The sequence below is a fragment of the Denticeps clupeoides genome, chromosome 1 (genome assembly GCF_900700375.1).
Source record: "Denticeps clupeoides chromosome 1, fDenClu1.1, whole genome shotgun sequence".
In the NCBI taxonomy this organism is placed as follows: Eukaryota; Metazoa; Chordata; class Actinopteri; order Clupeiformes; family Denticipitidae; genus Denticeps; species Denticeps clupeoides.
The window spans coordinates 40,604,990-40,626,340 of record NC_041707.1 but is presented as its reverse complement, the minus strand read 5'-3'; the positions used below and the strand labels follow the sequence as shown (position 1 = coordinate 40,626,340).

Genomic DNA, 21,351 nt, shown 5'->3' with positions numbered 1-21,351 from the left:
TTCATGAAGTTTTCCACTGAACACCTACAGGAGATTTTTCCTGCCCAGGGCCATCAGTCTTTGCAGTTTGTCCACCATCACATTTCCTTCCCTCCACCTACCTTCTTACCTTGTTAGGTACCTTGTGAAAATGCCAGAGATAAATTAACGGTGCACAGAGAGTGTACCCACTTTAAATCAGAGGTACATTTAACACTTTCAGTGTAAAGTCTGTAAAAGTGACACTAATAAGTGGTAAATGACAGTCACTCCACCCCTTCCCAGGTAACAAGCCCATATGAGTGGTACACAGGTACCAGACAGGTGGTCCATATCAGCCCCATCTTAATATGAACCCAAGAACGCAGATGGGGAGCAAGAGTCACCCCTGATTTACCCGCCATCATGATTAAGAATTGGACCAACATGGACCTCACCGGCTTTTCTCTTGTTGTGTGTTGTGTGTTGGAGGCTCTGTTCTGCTTGAAGAACTTAAGAAACACGTTGCTGTTTACATATAAACACCATTTTAATGTGAGCGCTAAAGCAGATTTACGAGGTGATTAAGTAATGTAAAAAAAAAGCATTAAAAAAAGGCAAGAGGCTGAAAAATGCATCATTTGGATCACCATTATAAATGTCTTTTTTTATTTGAAAAGATTTTGAAACCATTCTGATGCAGAAAAAAGAGGAACTCTGAAACCCCAACGCTGCCATTGCTTCAAGGGTAGCTATGGCATCACTTGACGCCACATGATGATTTTTTTTTCTCTTGGGGCCTCTCTTCTGGGTAAATGAACTTCTCTTGCATCGGTGTTCACATACGACACTGCTGGATTATCAAAGGGGCCTAAACAGACAAGCAAACCAACGGAAACAGCATTTAACGTCGAGCGAGAGAGGCCTTCTCTGCCAAAAACTCTACGTGGTTAGATTCTAATGAAGTCGTGTATGAAACTGTACCTCGGCCATTTTCGCGGTCACGGCTTTGACCTGGGTCCAAACAAAAAGCTCAGAAACATTAACACAGGATTCACATGGATGTCAAGTGAGCTCCGTATGGTCCGTATTTGGTCTACGTTCATATGTACAATCCACTCACCATTGCTTCTTCTACCTTGTGGTCTCAGTATTTCATACGTGTCTCTTGTTCCTTTAATCATAAAATTATAGTGTTAATAAATTAGATGTGCGAGAGACAGGCAGAAAGGAGCATGACAGTATTAAAAAAATGTTTTCATGATGATATTAATATTCAATTATTGTTTAGCACGGCTTTAGACTGACCTTGTACCGTTTCATATCCTGTCGATGTTCCACCAGACTGTTGTTGCTGGTTACCAGAGGAAGAACCTAAATATGATTTAATGTAATAAGATTGGGATGAAAGACAAGGGAGCAGCAAGAAAGATTTTCATTTTTACTAAATTCTTAAACTTTTACCTTTCAAATATTTCAGAAGGCACACAAGGGCCAGTAAAATAAATAGGACAAACGGGACACCAAGTCCCAAAACCAGTCCCATGACGGGCAGGCCTTGGGATCCGGCTGAGGCAGAGGCTGTAACAAATGAACCAAGGACTGTAACAAATAACGTTCTTATTGTTCTTACATAAAAAAAAGTGAACTCTGATGAAGTCCCACCTCTCACCGAGACCCAGCTCTTTGGAGACTCTCCTCCAACTGGGTCTCTACAGTGGTAGAAGCCCTCATCTGACTTAAGGGCAGAATGGATGGTAATCTGCCCAGTAGGCTGCGCCTGGAGCCATGTTCCATCCTTGTAAAAATCTGCACTCAGATTCGGGGTTGCCATGCGGCGTATGCAGCGCAGAGTCAAGGGGTCTCCTTCGTTCAAAGGTTGGGACGGACTGTCCAGGATCACATCCCCATCTAAGCAAGGCGTTATGAGGAAGATGTTTACAGGTTTGCAAGAGCAGTCTTGTCTGGTCCCTGGTTCTCGCACCAGGTTCTCGCACCACACATAAACATGGACAGGTACAGTAAACGGCTTCAGATATCAGTAGTGACGGGGACAGTCCCCCTGGAGACTGTCTTGCACATGGACACAGTGGTAGTAAGTGGGGTTCGAACCTGGGTTTAACGAACAATATCTTTTAGAGATACTCTAGAGAAGATCTGGTGTTGTATCTGCTGTCTCTTTTGGATTTTTGGGGTGATTCTGATCCATTTTGGACACAACACAGAAGCAGAGAAATCAATGCAGCGACCTATTGACTTACCATGTACTGTAATATTAACAGTGTTGCTGGTCTCTCCAGACCCAGACTGACACCAGAATACGCCACTGCCTGGCTGGGCATTCTGCTTCGGTATTCTGCATCTAGGTCCTCTTTCTAGTTCACAGATAGAAGTAATCCCGTTCCTCTGCCCTGAGAACCATCTCAGCTCCCACCCGGCCGAGTTGTCCTGCGCCTCACAGTCCAGCGAAAGGGACTGAGCTGTGAAGTGTTGACCTCTGCTGGGTCTGATGGTCAGTGAGGCCGGAGGGGACAGGCCTGGAAGGAGAGAGGGGGACGTTCAGTCTGAAACCCTTGAAGAGAAGTGCAGCCTGAAACCCACCTGTGATCCAGAGGGGCTGAGCCTGGCTGAACTCGGACAGCTCGCCGGATCTCCCGCTCTCTCCCCTGCACACGTACACCCCGGCGTGTCTCGCAGCAGCCGGGCTGAGAGCGTAGGACCCCCCCGCCCCTCTGCTGCTGTCTGAGAGGAGCATCACGGAGTAGGCTGTGCCCGCATAGTTCAGACTGAGCATCCCACGTTCGTAGGGAACAGTTTTGTACCAGAGGAACCGCCATCCTGTGGTGGAGCCTCTGACCTCGCATTTCAGGGTCACCGAGTCTCCTTCAGTCAACCAGATCTGTGGAGGGGCTTTCAGAACTGCCTGGTGCCTCCCTGTCATGAAATAGACATGCATTGTGCCTTCATTCTTGCATCAGAATATTTGTAGAAAGGGGCGGAGTCTCTGCACCACGTTAAAATCACATATACACACGATATTTTTGAAAAATCAGCAGCATCTCATTGACATTCACATTAAAACCCGCCACATTTGCAATTACATTAATGTGTTCTTAATAAAGGTTCTTATCATACAATAAATCAATTATCGCACATTGACACTCACCTGTTGTATTTACCCAGACTGCATTGCTGTAGTTTGTGTAATAGACTGGGCTTCCTCTTCCAGCTCTGCACCAGTACTGTCCCAGATCAGAGACCTGGGCGGAGCTGATGGTGTAGAAGGAGTTCGTGCCAGTCCGACCCACAGGATCAGAGGCCTGGGAGTCTCTGTACCAGTAAAACTGCCATCCAGAAGACAGGTCCACCTCACAGCTCAGACTCACGGAGGATCCCATAGAGATCTGCTCGGGTTTGTTTGATGACAATTTGGGTTTTGGTTTAGATCCTGCAAAGGTTTAAGCAAAGAATTAATAGGCTTAAATAATATTTAATAATAATAATAAAAGCGTTCAATAAGATATTATTATAATATTTCACCTTTTACAGTAAGAGTAATTGCTTTGCTGATTTGTGAGGATGTGGATCTGGTGTCTCCCTGGCACCAGTACCGTCCCTGGTCAGACTCAGCAGCTGCTCTGATGGTCAGCGTGTCTCCAGACTGAGACACTGGAGTCTTGGTGCTGCCTTTGTACCACGTGTATCTCCAGCCACCAGAGGTCCCCAACACACACTTCAGAGTGACCGTCTCTCCACAGAACACAGGACTCGGTGGATCCACGGTCACTGCGGGTGTATCCAGGACTGTGGGAGTAATCATCACACACACACATGTACATGTGGCACCAGGTCATTTCATGTTGTTCCATGTACCATCTAACACGTATATAGCTGAAATGACAAGAAAGCTCAACTTCAACTTAACGAATTCAATTTACCCTGGACAGAAACAGAAGATTTAGAAGAGCTCATCGCGGGACGACCCGCTCTCCTTCCATAACACCAGTACTGACCAGCCTCGTCGGGAAGAGAGATGCTGATGGTCTTGCTGGTCTTACTGGTAATAAAAGTCTTGTCTGTGTACCACTCGTACAGGTTCCAGTCTGCGTACCCTGTTATATCACACCTCAGAGTGACTGTATCTCCAGAGTAGAAAGGTCTTTGTGGAGACACTATGGTCGCTGTGGATTCAGGAAGTTCTGCGGAGCAACATAGATATGTTCTTGAATTGTCTATTGAATGAATTGACTATGTTATGTTTGTGCCTTTGGTTGAGGGGTGCTACCCGATATATCATTACATTCGAGTTGGAATACCTTGTACAGATAGAGTAATTTGTCTACTGGTTTGTGAGATTGTAGGTCTGTTTTCCTTCTTTCCTTGACACCAGTACACATCATTGTCAGTTTCAGAAGCTCTTTCAATGACCACCGTGTCTCCAGTCTGAAACACTTGGTCCTGGTGTTTGAACCACATATATTTCCATCCACTGAAAGATTCTATTGCACACTTCAGAGTGACTTTCTCTCCAACGAAAACAGGGATCTGTGGGACCACAGTCAGAGTAGCTGTGGGGAGGGCTGTGGACGTGAAAAGGGAACAAATACCATATTAAGCCAGAGATGCATCCGTTAACAAAGTAGTAATCAAATGGGTTCAGACACCCATAAAAAATCGGATTTTTAATCTCATCATAAACATAGATATCTGTTGTTTGTATGTGTATATTCTCACCTGCCACTGACAAGAAAACTGCTGGGCTTTGGTATCCTCTTAGTCCATCACAGAAGTAGTGACCCGCATCATGCTCATTAACGTGTGCGAGAATGAACGCATTTCCCTCATACACCAGGTTAGACCACGAATCTTTATACCATTTATAAGTCTGACCTTGGGAGAGCGGCATAACGCACGTAAGCGTGACAGTGTCTCCGGGGAAGACAGGACTCGGGGGCTCCATGTAAATTTTAGGTGCTTTGGAAATAAATTTGACAAAAAGGTGAAACATTTGCACACAGCTTTGCAAATTGATGTCCAGTGGTGAATGATGTGATTAATAAGAACATTAAAATCTAACCTGTAACTGTCAGGTTGACAGGAGCGCTTCTCTCTGAGCACTGCCCGTCATGTATACGGGAAGCTTTGCAGAAATAAGCACCACCCTGGGATCCATCTGTTACTGGGATTTTGAATTCAATATTATTGCTGGACGAGCCAACTTTATGCCCAGAAACTCCATCTTTAGGCATTTTGTACAAGCTGTACTCCCAGTCGGCAATACGTTGCCCCTCAATATAACATCTCATAGTAACAACGTCTCCAATGAATATCCATGTCACCTCTGACTGTAGAACAGCAATAAATCTTTCTGCACACACAAAAAGTGCACAACACATTTGAACAAGCCATCACAAACAAAAGCACAATACACATTACATATATACACAATAAACAAATGAAAGCACAATACATCTACACACAATAAACAAAGAAAGCACAATGCACATCACACATATACACAATAAACAAACGAAAGCACAATACACATATACACAATAACCAAACAAAATCACAATACACATATACACAATAAACAAATCAAAGCACAATACACATATACAAAACTAACAAACGAAAGCACAATACACATCACACATATGCACAATAAACAAACGAAATCGCAATACACATCATATATATACAATACACATATACACAATAAACAAATCAAAGCACAATACACATATACAAAACAAACAAACGCAAGCACAATACGCATCACACATATGCACAATAGACAAACGAAATCGCAATGCACATCATATATATATACACAATAAACAAACGAAAGCACAATACACATCACACATATACCCAATATGCATATACATAATAAACAAACGAAAGCACATTACACACATACACATAGGCACAATAAACAAATGAATGCACAATACACATATAACAACTAAACAGACGCAATCACAATACACATCACACATATACATAATACACATATACACAATAAACAAATGAATGCACAATACACATATAACAAATAAACAAACAAAAGCACAATACACATTACTTATAAACACAATAAACAAACAAATGCACAATACACATTTGCACTCTGACACAAAATAATTTCTTCATTACAATGATGTAATACTGTATTTTTAAATGTCTGCCTAAAATTCCAATGGAAACCATTAGTCTCTTGTGTGGTTTGTGCCTTTGCTTCCTCTTTAATATTGCATAATACTACTCAGTAAGTGATTTAAATGTAGCAACTCCCATGGTCCGGTGGTAATTTAGTTTAAGTGTGTAGTTTGATTTGTGGTCTAACATATATGTACATAAATAATTATAGCTTCAACAAGTAGGGGAGACCAAAACTCTAATCTACATATTAATATATTAACTAAATCGTATCTTGCTAACAATATTTATCTTTCTTACCTGATTGTCCAAAAACGAAATAGAGGTCTGAAACAATACACATGGGAAATTTAGCAAGCAGACCAAGAGCACATCTCCACACAAATCCACAAGTGTGTGCACTAGTTAGTATCAGACAGTCAGTCCTAGTCTAGATTGTACTTTCAATTTGTCTTTTCTTGATTGATTAAAGAAAAGCTAAGCCTTTAAAAAGAAGATAATACACATGTTGACATGCTGATATACTCACTCAGAAGAAAACACAGTGTCACCTGCACCATGATGTTGGTCAGTAGTGACTGTGAAAGCAAACCAAAATCACATTGCTCGTTCTACGTCTACTAATTTCCTTCCACTTTTTCAAAAAAGCTGAATTGTTCATTTCGGAGGAGTCGTCAGAGCTGAGAAAATTGCCAGCTGACCGTTACACTTGATATACACGGATGGAAGGCTTTTTGCTGCATTTCGTGGTGTGTCTTTTATTGCAACTGATATGATGTTTCTCTAGAAAGTGCTTGTAAGGAACCCATGCAAATGTGTTCAAGTTGTTGGAAATTTTGCAATGCGGAACAAGAACAAACGGTCTCTTCACGAGGGGTTGCGTGTTTTATGTACGTTCTCTCTAGTGTCTGCTACTGTCAGGATTGCCTGCAGCTGGGCTCCACACCGGAACTCAATCCTGACGCCCCATAAATGCCGGAAGTTTCCGCCCGTTCGGGGTCGCTGGCATTTTCGTGAACTCGCTGCACGAACTTGACCTAGTTTTGTTTCATGCGTTTTGAGTTCTGGCAATCGCCACACGCCTACGGGTTAGTTTCAGTTCGTTATTTAAGTTAAATCGTTTTCGGCCACCGCGCCGCTGTTTATTTGTATTTCTTTATTGTTTGTATTAATAAAACCCCGTTCCCAGCATGTCAAACCTCTGCGCTTCCTTCCCCCGTAAGTCCGTAGCCGTGACAGAATGCCAGCGACCCACCCAAAAGCGCAGAGGTAGAAAGCAGAGGAGAAGAAACGCCGCGAAGGACGCAGCCCGGCGCGGCGAACGCGGACGCCAGGGGAGAGACGCGCCGCCCGTTCTGGTGGAGCGTTTTCTCCCCGAGAAGCCGTGGTACGCGGCGCCGCGTGATGACGTCACCCCCGGGAAACTCCGCGAAACCCGGAAGCGACAACGTCGGCGGGTGAGTGGGCGGAGCGAGGACGTTGGCGTCGGCAGCAGCGAGGAAGTGACGTGGGCAGCGAGCGCAGAAGATGCGACCCCCACGATCTTCGCCATGTCGAGCCAAGAACTCTGCGCTCTGCTGGCAAGGCTCCCTGTGGACTGGGACGACACGGACGACGACGAGAGCACGGGAGACGAGAGTTGGGCTCCGCCCATCGCGCCAGTCTGCGATCGTCGCAAGGTCCGTGGGGACCCACGTCACTTCCAGGGGGGTGAGAAGCGGCAACAACAACGGCGGCGTTCCTCCAGCGAGGAGGTGGGCAGCCTCCAGCCCGAATGGCCAGAGTACTGCCCATGGGAGCTTATCGCGCCATGGGTCCAGGATGTCCGCAGGGTGGACGACCCTCGGAGTCACCGGTGGGAGGACACGGATGACGAAAGCGATGATGACGTGGATTTTCGGTGGGCGGTCGGTGCCGGGATGGCTCCGCCCAGCGTGCGCGTCCGAGATCATCGCGGCGTCCGTGATGACCCATGTGACTTCCGGGGGTACGAGGTTGACACGGACGACGACCAGGATGACGCCGTTTGGGCAGTCGATGCCGGGATGGCTCCGCCCATCGCGCCCATCCAGGATCGTCACGAGGTCCGTGGAGACCCACGTCCCTCCCAGCAGTGTGAGGAAAGCTGGTGGAAGAGGGCGATGGGAGGTCGCCAGCCAGCAACTGCGCTGCCGGGACTGCCTCGCAGGGAATCCTCCATTCCTGCTCCAGTCGCCGACCCGCATTCCCTCTGCCCGGACGTTCCCCAGCAAAATGGCAGCGCAGCACCAGCGTCCACACCTGCTGGAGAAGACGTCCACCCCCCTCCACACCACACACCTACCACCATCTCCAGCGACGTGCCCAGCCCCGTGTGGGACAGCCCAATTGTCCCGGGACCCTTCAGTGGGGCAGCAGACACAGATGAGATCACTACCATCCTCAAGTGTCTGACTGGATCAGCATGGGGCTGGAGCACAACCCTCTGGCAGCAGGGAGAGACAGACAGGAGTTTTCGGGACTTCCAACAGAGACTGAGGGCGGAGTTTGATCGGCCTGAGCCAGGGATCGAACTCTGCCCCTCCACCACATCCAGTGCCAGTCAGGATCCGGGGCAAGAAGACCCAGCACTGGTGGGCGACGAGAAGGTCGCTCCTCCCGAGATCCTGGCTGTGCCCCCTGAGGAGGTCCCGGAGAGCCCAGAGAGGGAGCCAGACGACCCTCTCTTCTGTCTGTCTCTGTCTGTGTGTGTCTGTGTGGCATATGTGTCCGTATGTCGCCCCCACTTCCCCTCTTTGTGTCCACCAGATGGCGACCCAGCCGCGGAGCCGAACCCCAGGGAGGAGGTTCCTGACCCGAATGTGCTGGTCCAAGGCGAGGTGGACAAGCCCCAAGGTACCCCTAAGTCCAGCCGGGGGGGGTGCTCCCCCAAAGAATTTTTTGGGGGGGTGCAGTTCGGGTTGGGGACTCCTCCTGAGGGGAGGGGAGGTGGGGAAGCGATGGAGCTGGGTCCTCCGGTAGCCAGTGAGGAGGGCGGGCCAGGCATGGGCCTGCGTCTGCCTCCAGAGGGGTGGAGCGCCATAGAGCCCCCGGGTAGGCATGAGGACCCAGCTGGGACAGGCAGGAAGAGGGCCTGCTTGTCCCAACGGACGCAGAAGGGGCTAGCCGGATGGTCTGGCAATGCCCCCCCCTTGGCACCAGGGCCGTGCAGCGAGAGGGGCTGCATAGTCCCAGAAGGCACCAGCCTGGGGTGCCTGGAACAGTCGCCGGAGGCTCTGGGACAATCTCCCTGCGCGGTGCAGGGGGTGACACAAGACGTGTCAGAGGGGACATGTGGAGACAGGGCCCACACGTACCCAGATGGATCGGCCCTGATTATTGTGTGCAGGTACGGGAGTCCGGGGCCGCCATGCGGGACTACGCCGGGGAGCCAGGCCGAGGTTCCGGGGCCGCCATGCGGGACCACGCCGGGGAGCCAGGCCGAGGGTCCGGGGCCGCCAAGCGGGACCACGCCGGGGAGCCAGGCCGAGGGTCCGGGGCCGCCAAGCGGGACCACGCCGGGGAGCCAGCCCGAGGGTCCGGGGCCGCCACGCCTGACCACGCCGGGGAGCCAGCCCGAGGCACCGGGGCCGCCACGCCTGACCACGCCGGGGAGCCAGCCCGAGGGACCGGGGCCGCCACGCCTGACCACGCCGGGTGAGCCAGCCCGAGGGACCGGGGCCGCCACGCCTGACACGCCGGGGAGCCAGCCCGAGGGACCGGGGCCGCCACGCCTGACCACGCCGGGGAGCCAGCCCGAGGGACCGGGGCCGCCACGCCTGACCACGCCGGGAGCCAGCCCGAGGGACCGGGTCCTCCAAGGGGAGGATACAGCAGGGCAGGAGCCCTGTGGTTGCCGCCGTCCGCCCCGCCGCCTCCACTGATGGTACTGTTGGGGCTCCGAGGACGTAGCCCTTGGAGGGGGGGCTCTGTCAGGATTGCCTGCAGCTGGGCTCCACACCGGAACTCAATCCTGACGCCCCATAAATGCCGGAAGTTTCCGCCCGTTCGGGGTCGCTGGCATTTTCGTGAACTCGCTGCACGAACTTGACCTAGTTTTGTTTCATGCGTTTTGAGTTCTGGCAATCGCCACACGCCTACGGGTTAGTTTCAGTTCGTAATTTAAGTTAAATCGTTTTCGGCCACCGCGCCGCTGTTTATTTGTATTTCTTTATTGTTTGTATTAATAAAACCCCGTTCCCAGCATGTCAGACCTCTGCGCTTCCTTCCCCCGTAAGTCCGTAGTCGTGACAGCTACAGAGTATAAAGAAGAATAAATACAAGCCCAAAAATTGTCGCAAAAATACTATTTTCAGTCTTAACTTCAAATACAAAAAACATTATTATTTGTTCTTTCACATTTTCAGATAACACAAGAATAAATTCTATATATATGAACTAAATTACACATATACTATTGTAGCCCTGCTGATATTTTATTCTGTTTATTTTATTTATTTTATAGAACTGATAAATGCCTGGATAAGGTGTTTATTTATTGTATGGAGGAATAATTGTTGTATTTGCATTTAATTAACTTTTTATATATGTAAAGTATTTCCTTTCGGTAATGTGTGTACTACCTGCCTACTGTGTGTGAGCGTAGGGTGATTGGTTGGAGAGACCGGATTGGATGGAGGACGGACGCGAGGGGCAGTAAAGTTACCTGCGAGCCGAGATAATATATACATAGCACATGTATTTATACCCTCCGGAACATATAGCGCTAGTGGGAAACGGATAGTGACCCATTACGATAGCGGATATTATAGACAGATTACGATCGCGAAACCGAGCGGTGAATCCGACGCGGTACGCGGGTCACAGAAGGGAAGACGCGGACGTCAGGTCGTCAACGCGGAGGCCAGGACCGAGCGAGCTCTGCTGGACACCAGGACCGATCCTGAGAAGGCTCCTTCATGCCGTTCAGCGGATGACGGAGTAAGGAGGTACCTGGTATTTTTTTGGTTTACTGCTCTACGCGAGTAAAGAAGCCATTTTCTGTTTCGGCTACCACGCACCCGAGCAGCGACTCAGGCCTGCAGCGAGTAGTGTGGGGGACCCGGGTTATTTCTACTATTGACTTTTTGAGTTATTGAGAGTTCGAGGACTTTTACTTTTGAGTTGATATATATGTGTTGAGTGAAATATTATTTGACCTAATTGTTCATGTTCTAATCAGTAATGTAATATGTAAATATATTTAGTAAATTATTTGTGTGTGTTAGAATACTTGTGGCGCGTTAATTTGTGTATTTAGTGGTTTTCCTTATTGGTAAGTGGTGGGAGAAATTTAGCACATCCAAAATTTAACAATAGTTTAACTAGTTAAATACTGAGGTTCAGAGGAAACCCAGGGAGCGTATCCCTGGCTGGGCTAGGGGCGCTACACTATAATTACACATATTACACACACACACACACACACATATATATATATATATATATATATATATATATATATATATATATATATATTGAGACATTTTACATTTTAGTCTGTGAAAGACAGACGTCACAATGAAGAGGTAGAAATTGCTATTCAGGAGGCTTGTAACCAGAAAAAGAATGACCAGGAGAACAATGCACAATGAGTCGGAAGAGGATGCCTTTAGAGTCAGAGGAACCACAATTGGGTTTTGGGGTTCATATTAGGATGGGGCTGATATGGACCACCTGTCTGGTACTATATGGACTTGTTACCTGGGAAGGGGCGGAGTCACGGTCATTTAACACTGACTTTAGTGTGGATTGAATAAACACTGTGCAGTGTCAATTTTGCTTTGTGTTGGAGATGGTCTCCACCCACTGTCCAAATGTATTTACACTAGGAGAAATGGTGCCTGTTGACACGCCCGAGGGGCAGAGGGAAACGATGGACACTGAGGGATGGAAAAAAAATGAACAAAAAAAAGGGTTCAAAAGGGTCATCCACAACGTCTTTGCATTGAAAAAAAGAATGGCCCCGCTGGTTCTGATATATGAACACTGAGCAGCACATTGCAGTGGTCAGCTGGCCACAAGTCCAACCTGTCGTCTTAGTGTAGGAGCATTCCTGGCTTGCAGGCAGAAAAGCAATCCTGGGCACACCAGTGTTAATACTCAGTCGTGTATGGCACAGATTAACACACATTCTCTGAAGGTCTCCGGTATAACACGGGCTTAAAGGGGGAATTATTTTACATAACGCAGAAGTGAGGGGTTGAGAACGGCATGTGTACACAATGGGACTTTCTAGCAAGTTTGGCGTCCACACACGAAACGACCCGCGGACACAGACGGATGTGACCACCATTAAGTGAATGGTGTGTGTATGCGTATGCCCTGCAGTGGACTGATCTCCCACCCTGGGCTCTGGATGTGGTTCTGGAAAGTGAGTTATTATGAATGACATGACGACTCTCGCCAAAGTGATCACAAGAGATCGAAAACATGCCACTACTACCCTGAATGCAAATAAATGCACATTGAGTTTTTTTAAAGGCAGATGGCAACATCGATTTCAAACAAAGACCAGTGATGAAGTGACTGTCATTGTGATACACAGCAGCACAGCACATGGTACACACAACAAAAAGTGTCCTCTGCATTTAACCCATCACCCTTGGAGAGCAGTGGGCAGCCATGACAGGCGCCCGGGGAGCAGTGTGTGGGGACGGTGCTTTGCTCAGTGGCACCTCAGTAGCACCTTGGCGCTTCGGGATTTGATCCGGCAACCTTCTGAAGACATAACGAGGATTTAACACTATTCTAGAAATCATATAATTAAAAGTCATGTGACATTTACAATTATCAGACAAATAATATCTATTAGAAAGAATTTCTGGTTGGTGACTAGAGCTCCATGTTCATGTGGTAAGACTTTGTGTTGAAATTGTGGCAAACGCTACATATTCTCACGCATCAGAAGCTGAAATGAGGAAGTGCTTACATAAAATTGAACTTAGGTTCAGTGGCTTTTTAGTAACGGTCTTATTATTATGGCCACCAAACTGAACGTTTAGTTTATGGGATAAGCTTGTCTCACACTTATTTTCATTGCAACCTAAACACACTTAATGACACTAAAACAATTCTCCTTTATTAATATCATATTTTATTTGCTATTAATTCAGTTGATTTGACATCAGTCAGTCAGACATTCATATCAGTATGGAAACCTCCCAGTCATTCAGGTGGTCTCTCCCACATGGAATTCTTTCATGGTCCTGCATAATGTTATAAATGATGGAAGAAGGTTTTATTCACTGCAGACAGCCAATAAATGCTACTGGAGTTGAGAAATTATTGGAGAAGGTTTTTTTTTTGCCCACCTTGTAGCACCCTTTAATGTCGAGCTGTTTCAGTTCAATGTCAGCAAAAATCACACTGGGTCCAGCAGCAGATGTTGGAGAAACTGTTGGAGAGAATTAACATTACTGTAGCTTCACTGCATTTCCTGATTGTTGGCACAGCCAACCATTGAAAGACTTACTGCTATGCTGAGCCAAATACAGCGGCTGAACACACTCTATGCCACCAGGCTGGTTCTGGCGCTGGTTTACACAAGGATTTCTTCTGTGTTGTTGTTCATTTCTAATGGAGGATGACATCTGAATTCAGTGAGACTGAATATTGTATCTATATTTTGAATTTATGTAAATGAATGACAGCAAAGAATCACTTACGATGCTATTCCATCACAGCATGTGCCTGTAACACCATAGTGAAAAATACATCAGTGAAACACAAACCCTAAACAAAACCCTAAAAAAAATGTTCACTTTCAAAATTCCATACAGAATATAACCATTAAAATTATGTAATTTGCAGATTTTACCTTTTAGTATGTTACAGTAATGCAGCACAAGGACAATTAGGATAAATGCAAGAATAAAAGTCACAATCATGACCCATCCCATAGCTTGCAGTATATGAGAATCTGATTCTAAGAGAAAAAGAAAACAGAAATATTGAAGACTTAACTTCGAATTATTTTGATGTCATATCAAAATAATTTCATGAAAATATCAGATAAAAAAATGCTGCGTTGCAAAAGTCAAGCTTCTTCATTACCTCTGGGCCTGACTGAGACCCAGCTTTTGGGAGAAGTTCCTCTGTCTGGGCTTCTACAATGATATAAGCCCTCATGTATCTTCGAAACAGCAGGGATGGTCATGTGCCCTGTAGACTGGGTCTGGAGCCGCAGTCCGTCTTTATAGAAATCGGCGCTGAGGCTTGTGGGCTCGGAGCGATGCATACAGCGCAGAGTCAATGGGTTTCCCTCGATCACTGGCTGGGCGGGGCTCTCCAGGATCACATCGCCATCTGTTCAATACAATACACTGCATATACACACAATGCAGTAAAGATGTATCATTCCAATGTTCTATGCAAAGAACCACAGTGTGAATTTGCAGTATTGGCTTTTTTTGTGTGTGTGGCGCCATCATGTGGTGGACCAAACAGATGAAGGATTTTACATTTCGACTTTTCACCAAGTAAGTAAGGTTTTCTGTACAACTAATATTAACCTTACCATGAACGGTCACATTGATTGCGAGACTTGTAGCCCTCGAGTCAGACTGACACCAGTATACTCCGCTGTCTGACGTGTACGGGTAGCTGATGGTGCATGTGTGTCCCATCTCTGAGCTCCAGCTAGAAGGACATTCAAGCCATTCTCTGCCTGTGAACCACCTCAGCCTCCAGCCACTGGAGTTGTCCTGGACATCACAGCTCAGAGAAAATGTGCTGTAGGTAAAATGCTGAGATCTGTTGGGACTGATGACCACTGAGGCTGCAGGAGATGAACCTGAGTGGAGAAAGTCCCAGAGCACTGTTTCATAACCTCATATATATGTTGGCACAGTCCTCCATTGAATGAGCCTTTTGTATAAGAACATGATTCTATCTTTAATCTTTTAAAAAGGCCCGGTACTTGTTACCAATAGTGTACAGTGGTTTAATTTTATTTAACTTCAACCCAGATTCTCCCACATACACACAGTGCACAAGAACCTTGCCTGTGATCCAGAGAGGCTGAGGTCTGCTGTACTTTGTGTAGTAGGCCGGCTCGCCCCTCTCCGCTCTGCACACATACAGTCCTGTGTGTTTAATAGCAGCGGGGCTGAGACTGTAGGAGCCGTCATTCCTGTGCAGCAGGGTGTGTTTAACTGTGGAATCGACCCTGTACCAGAGGAACCTCCAGCCCGTAGCAGAGCCTTCGACCTCGCAGCTCAGCGTCGCGGAGTCTCCTTCGCTCAGCCAGTTATGTGGGGGAACCCTGAGAACTGCCTGGGGTCTCTCTACAGTGGAGAACACATATTTACAATGTTTTGCAATGTATTCGACATATGCAGAGCACAAATGACAGAATTAGTAATCTATATGTAAGTGCTCGAACATTAAAGTAATTGTTCATGTTAACCTGTACCGTGTAATGGGCAGAGGCAAACACCACACTGCAAACTGAGATCCAAGCTTTATTCAATCAAATCTAAGGGTCTGCATATTGCAATGGGTCCATTTTCACCTCTCTCTGGTCTGGACATTCAGACCAGTAACCAATGCACCATGTGTCACCCGGAATCAGTTCTGTCAGAACGGGGAGAGGTCTAGAAAGGGGCTGTGAGTTTACGCCTTTACGTCCATCCCAGAACTGCCTCTCAATTTTACAGTTAACGGGGTCAAACGAGCTGCCAGGAAGTACAGTGCACCACGGAGGGCAATCTTTATATTGATTATTCTCATTTCATTGTTTTGTTGTATTATGAGCAAATGGGCTCCAGTTTTTACGTTTTCATCATTTAAGATTATCGGAATTGCAACTATTACAATTTTTTATAGTTATAAATTGATGTAATTATAATACTGTTACATCAGTTTAATAGTTTTTACTATAATAAAAACAGTAAATTTAAGAAGTGCACTCGTAACCAAAGGGTTGTGGCTTCAAATCTCGAATTGTGCCACTGAGGTCCCCTTGATCAAGGTACCATCCCCACACACTGCTCCCCGGGCGCCTGTCATGGCTGTTCACTGCTCACCCAGAATGCAGAGGACACATTTCACTGTGTCACCATGTGCTGTGCTCTGTGTCACAGTGACGAACACGTTCACTCGTCTCAACAGTGACTCACCTGACACTGTGACTCGATAGGCGTTGCTCATCTTCGAGTAGGTGAAGTCACTTCTCCTCCGGCCGATGCAGGTGTATTCGTCACCTTGATGTCCGTAAACGAACGTCACCCTGTACTCTCTCTCTCTGTTGACGGGGTTGTTTAAATGTCCGTTCTTGTACCAGATAAACTCCCAGTTATTATTCATTATGTTTCGTATGTCACATCTTAGAGAGATGGTCTCCCCACTAAATATTTGTGTCCAGTTAGACAGAAGGGTCACAGCAGCTTTGGGCCTTTCTAAACTGACCAACCAAGAGAAACATTTAGCAACCACACAAGCCTTATTTTACCGTACAGGGGCAAGATGACATTACCTGTGACCTTTACCCAGACTGCATTGCTGTAGTGTGTGTAAAAGACTGGGTTTCCTCTCCCGGCGCTGCACCAGTACTGTCCTCCATCGGAAACTTTAATGGAACTGATGGTGTAGGAGTTCACAGCAGTCTGGCCCACGGGATCAGAGTTCGGAGTGTGTCTGTACCAGTAAAACTCCCATCCGGCCGACAGGTTCGCCTCACAGCTCAGGGTCACGGATGATCCGGTAAAGACTTGCTCTGCCCTGTCTGATGACAGCTTGGGGTTTGGCTTGGATCCTGTCAGGGTTTAAACAGTGGACGCCGCTTTCATTTCTTACACAAAACTCCACTAAAGAGTCTGGATTCAAAGACTCACCTTGCACAACTAAACTCTCATTACAGCTGATTACTGAAGACATGGGTGTGGTCGCTCTCTCTCCCTGACACCAGTAACGATCCTGGTCAGACTCAGCAGCTCCTCTTATGGTCAGCGTGCTTCCAGCTCTACTGTAGCGGTCAGACTGAGGCACTTCGGTGTGAGACCTGCCTTTGTACCACTTATATCTCCAGTCGCTGAAAGACTCCACCACACATTTCAGAGTGACCATCTCTCCAGTGAACACAAGACTCTGGGGCTCAATAGTCAGAGTAGCAACGGGTAGGGCTATGCAGAAAAACAGAAATAAAATGTTTATTGGGCTTGCGATCAATATAATCAATTACCATTATTGATGTAAACTGTCTTTTCTGAATAGGCATCAATGAGCCTTAATTAACTTAAAATGTATCTGATGCAGATCCAAATTATTAAACATTTTATGACATTTTTCTAAACATGTCTCACTAGGGCTACACTAACAAGAAAGTATTAGAAAGGGGATACTACGGCTCCCAGGGTTCAGACCAGAGTTTCTGTGTCCTGTCTTAGTATGATTCCTGATGTTTTCACCCATGTCTGCCTGTATAAAGCTGCCCTGTTTGTGTTTGTTCTCAGCGGGGTCATTGTTGGTGATGTTTCCCCTGTTGTATGTTTCATGTAGTAAATCCCCTGTCTCCGGACATTGTGCTTCTGTGTCCTCTTTTACTCGCCATGTTCAAGAACCGTGACTCTTAGAATACACCTCCACTTGGTATACAGGGGCTCATGTATGTATGGCATGTATGTATAGTATTGCTAGGACATTCATTTAAAATATACTGCTAAAAAGTGATGAAAGTGATGAAAAGTTCAATCAGATTTCCTCTACTCCTCTGGATTTACTAATTACTAGTGCTAAACAAACCAAGACACTTACCTGTCACAGTTAAGTAAACATAATTACTGACATACGAAGATTTTGGTCGGGTGTCTCTTGATCCCTGACACCAGTAATGGTCCTGGTCAATCTCAGCTGCTCCGCTGATGGTCAGCGTGTCTCCTGCTCTATGGTAATGGTCAGACTGAGACACTTCGGTCTGTGAGCTGCCTTTATACCACTTATATCTCCAACCACCAGAGGTCGCCAACCCACACTTCAGAGTGACTGTTTCACCAGTGAACACTGGACCTTGTGGATCTACAGTCAATTCAGGTATGGGCAGATCTATGAATAAATATATATACATGTGTATTACAGAAGCAGAATAAAACAGCTCATTACTTCAGAAAACATGAAGGATAATATGTGATCTAATAGAATAAATGTGGATAAGGACTCACTTGTAATTGTAAGATTGAGCGATTGACTAATAAAGGAAGATATAGACATGTTCCATATGTATCCTTGACACCAGTATTCATCCTGGTCAGATTCAGAAGCTCCTAAGATAGTCAGTGTGTCTCCAGCTCTGCTGTAATGGTCAGATGGAGGCAATGCATTCTGAGAGCTGCCTTTAAACCACTTAAAACTCCAACCACTGGAGATCTCCAGCACACACTTCAGAGTGATTGTCTCTCCAGTGTACACAGGACTCTGCGGAGCTACAGTAACTGCAGGAGTTGGTAGAGCTGGAAAAAGCAAGCAAAAGTACATTTACGTTTACAGCATTTATCAGACGCCCTTATCCAGAGCAACTTACAAGGTGTAAGTCGCCTGGATAGGTATGAGAGGGTGGTAGTAGCCTCGTGGGTAACACACTGGCCTATGAACCAGAAGACCCAGGTTCAAATCCTACTTATTACCATCGTGTCCCTGCTAGACACTTAACCCTACATTGGTCCAGGGGGACTGTCCCTGTAACTACTGATAGTAAGTCTCTCTGCATAAAATGCTTTAAATTAATGTTAATGTTACAGGAACTAATGACAAGCAGAACTTCATATACTACAATATATTGTACAACCATTGCAACCATTACAATCCAACTATGATCAAACTTACCCAACACGGAGAGACTGATTGCTTCACTGGTCCTTGAGTTTTGGGAGTCACTTTTTCTTGTTCCCCGACAGGTGTAGTCCCCACTGTGGGACTCATTTGCAGGGCTGATTCTGTACTCTTGCTCAGAACTGACCTGATTATAGGCTAGATATCCTTTTTTGAACCAGCTGTATTTCCAGTCCTGCGGTTTTCCACTCAGAATGTCACATGTGAGCGAGACGGACTGTCCACTGAAAATCTGTGTCTCCGTGGGGGTCAAAGTCACAACCGGCATGGGCCTATCTGTGTGAAGACAAATCCAAAGCATCTAAGCATTCGCATGATAGGGATCGTCAGTATTGGCATGATGCTGAAGGCAAAATACATATGTTAGTCCTTCAAGTATAACACAGTTTTTGATGAATATGTGACTATAAATGAATTGATCAAGATTTCATTGTTGCGAATTAGGTAGCAGTTGGATCTCACCTTGCCTTGTGCGAAATTAAACAAGGTAAAACAAATGGAATATTATCTAAGGACATGCAATAATTTTAGAATAAAAATATGACGATGAAACGAACTGTTTGAGTTTAATTAATCACATCACTAAATCAGAAAAGGCAAACTTTGAACAGCTTCAACCAATTTTGGTTGTTATTTGTGGTGGTCATACCAGCTAAAACATATTTCCTGAGGGTGGTAGTGGGTAACACACTTGACTATGAACCAGGAGACCCAGGTTCAAATCCCACTCACTACCATTGTGTCCCTGAGCAAGACACTTAACCCTGAGGGTCTCCAGGGGGGGACTGTCCCTGTAACTACTGATTATAAGTCGCTCTGGATAAGGGCGTATGGTAAATACTGTAAATGTAAAACCTTTTTTATGTTTCCCTGAATGGAAATATGGTTAGTAGCCACACATATTGTGAAAAGATGACTATAACGCTTGAGAACCTCAGCATTAAAGTTAAACTCACCTGCCACCATAAGAGTTAAAGACTTGCTGGCATGAGAAAATTTATAGTCATGCCTCCTCATGCCGACACAGGTGTACTTTCCACTGTCTGCCAGATCCACATGGCTCAGCCTGTATTGGTTGGCATCACCTGCAGTTTCCCACTTCACCTTCTGTCCATCTTTGCGCCACGTGTACTTCCAGTCGGAGGGGAGCTCCCCTTGAATGTCACACCTGAAAATGACGTTCTCCCCGCCGAAGACCTGAGCCCAGTTGGGTCTTCGTATAAGAACCGCCTTGGGCCTGTCTGATCAAAAATATAACGCAACACATAAAAATGTATTTAGTATTTAGTAGTGAATTCATGACGAGATTATGATTATGCTGCTCTTGTTCAATATTAATACCATCGTGTCTATACTGTGGAGATGTTTAGATGCTCACCTGATACAGTCAACGTGATGGTGTCACTCATGTGTGAGAAGACGGAGTCCGTTTTCCTCATGCCAACACAGGCGTAGTCTCCGCTGTGGGCCTCATCTGCCGGGCCGATGTGGTACTCGCTATTTTCACTCCAGGACTTGTACGGGTGGAGCTCCTCCTCGTCTTTATACCAGATGTACTCCCAGTCGGAAGACACCTCCCCCTCCACATCACATCGCAGCAAGACAGAGTCCCCTTTGAAAAGCTTTGTCCATTTAGGCTTCAGGGTCACAATGGCCTTTTTTCTCTCTGTACAAACACAGAAGACACACCATGCAAAGCCCAGAAGGGTGTGTGTGTGTGTGTGTTCTCATAAAAGATATTTAGATATTTAATTGTATATCTTCACACCTTCAATATATATGTTTTCCTGTTTAACATCTGCAGAATCTTTCTGTTGTCAGTAACAGTAGACATTAAATGGTAAAAATAACATGTCATCACCTTCTGAGTGTCCAGCGTAGATGAGTGAGGTCAGCACTGAAACAAAACCACATCCTCCATGAATGTTCTGTATCTCACCTACTCACTCACTGTCCTACCGTTTCGTCCTTAGTCCCAGGACAGCAGGCGCAAGGCAGGGGGCCCTCCCACCACAACTGATATATAGATTTTCTTTAAAAAATTATTAAAGAATACATGCTCATGGCGGTAATTACGGTCAGTTGTCGTGACCAGAGAACAATCTTCAAATATATGAATAAAACAGCATCAGACACACGTTAAGGCAGAAACACTTACAAAGCAGAAGACGCAGTGGATAGAACTCCATGCTGTCGTGTCAATGAGCAGCTCTCTGTAACCTACCTCCCCATCTCCGCATCGGGGTCACATGTCAGGACAACGAGATAAGAGGTGCATTGTTTAAATGAACAGCGGCACACACACTCTATTAATGAATACATCTGCACCATCTCTGATGGGCCAAGGCTTCCAAGCAGCTGCTGAGGCCAGAGTGGTAGTGGCTCCGT

General features: G+C 46.1%; 1 protein-coding gene across 1 annotated transcript; it reads right to left on the bottom strand.

The window, feature by feature from the left end:
- Positions 1–688: 688 nt before the first annotated feature.
- LOC114788145 (basement membrane-specific heparan sulfate proteoglycan core protein-like) lies at positions 689–21,351 on the bottom strand. The gene is made up of 34 exons (XM_028976435.1): positions 21,122–21,351; positions 20,825–20,860; positions 20,342–20,629; positions 19,920–20,204; positions 18,958–19,239; positions 18,297–18,584; positions 17,893–18,180; positions 16,974–17,261; positions 16,616–16,894; positions 16,260–16,538; positions 15,144–15,425; positions 14,657–14,932; positions 14,194–14,445; positions 13,958–14,065; positions 13,806–13,830; positions 13,613–13,713; positions 13,452–13,534; positions 13,299–13,346; positions 6,650–6,698; positions 6,421–6,447; positions 5,036–5,326; positions 4,693–4,932; positions 4,275–4,538; positions 3,897–4,157; positions 3,499–3,762; positions 3,125–3,406; positions 2,560–2,892; positions 2,220–2,495; positions 1,624–1,869; positions 1,423–1,539; positions 1,267–1,332; positions 1,082–1,132; positions 943–972; positions 689–829 (listed from the first exon to the last, which is right to left on the bottom strand). The coding sequence occupies exons 1-34, from the start codon at positions 21,150–21,152 to the stop codon at positions 711–713; spliced, it is 6,435 nt and encodes a 2,144-aa protein (XP_028832268.1). The 5' UTR covers positions 21,153–21,351; the 3' UTR covers positions 689–710.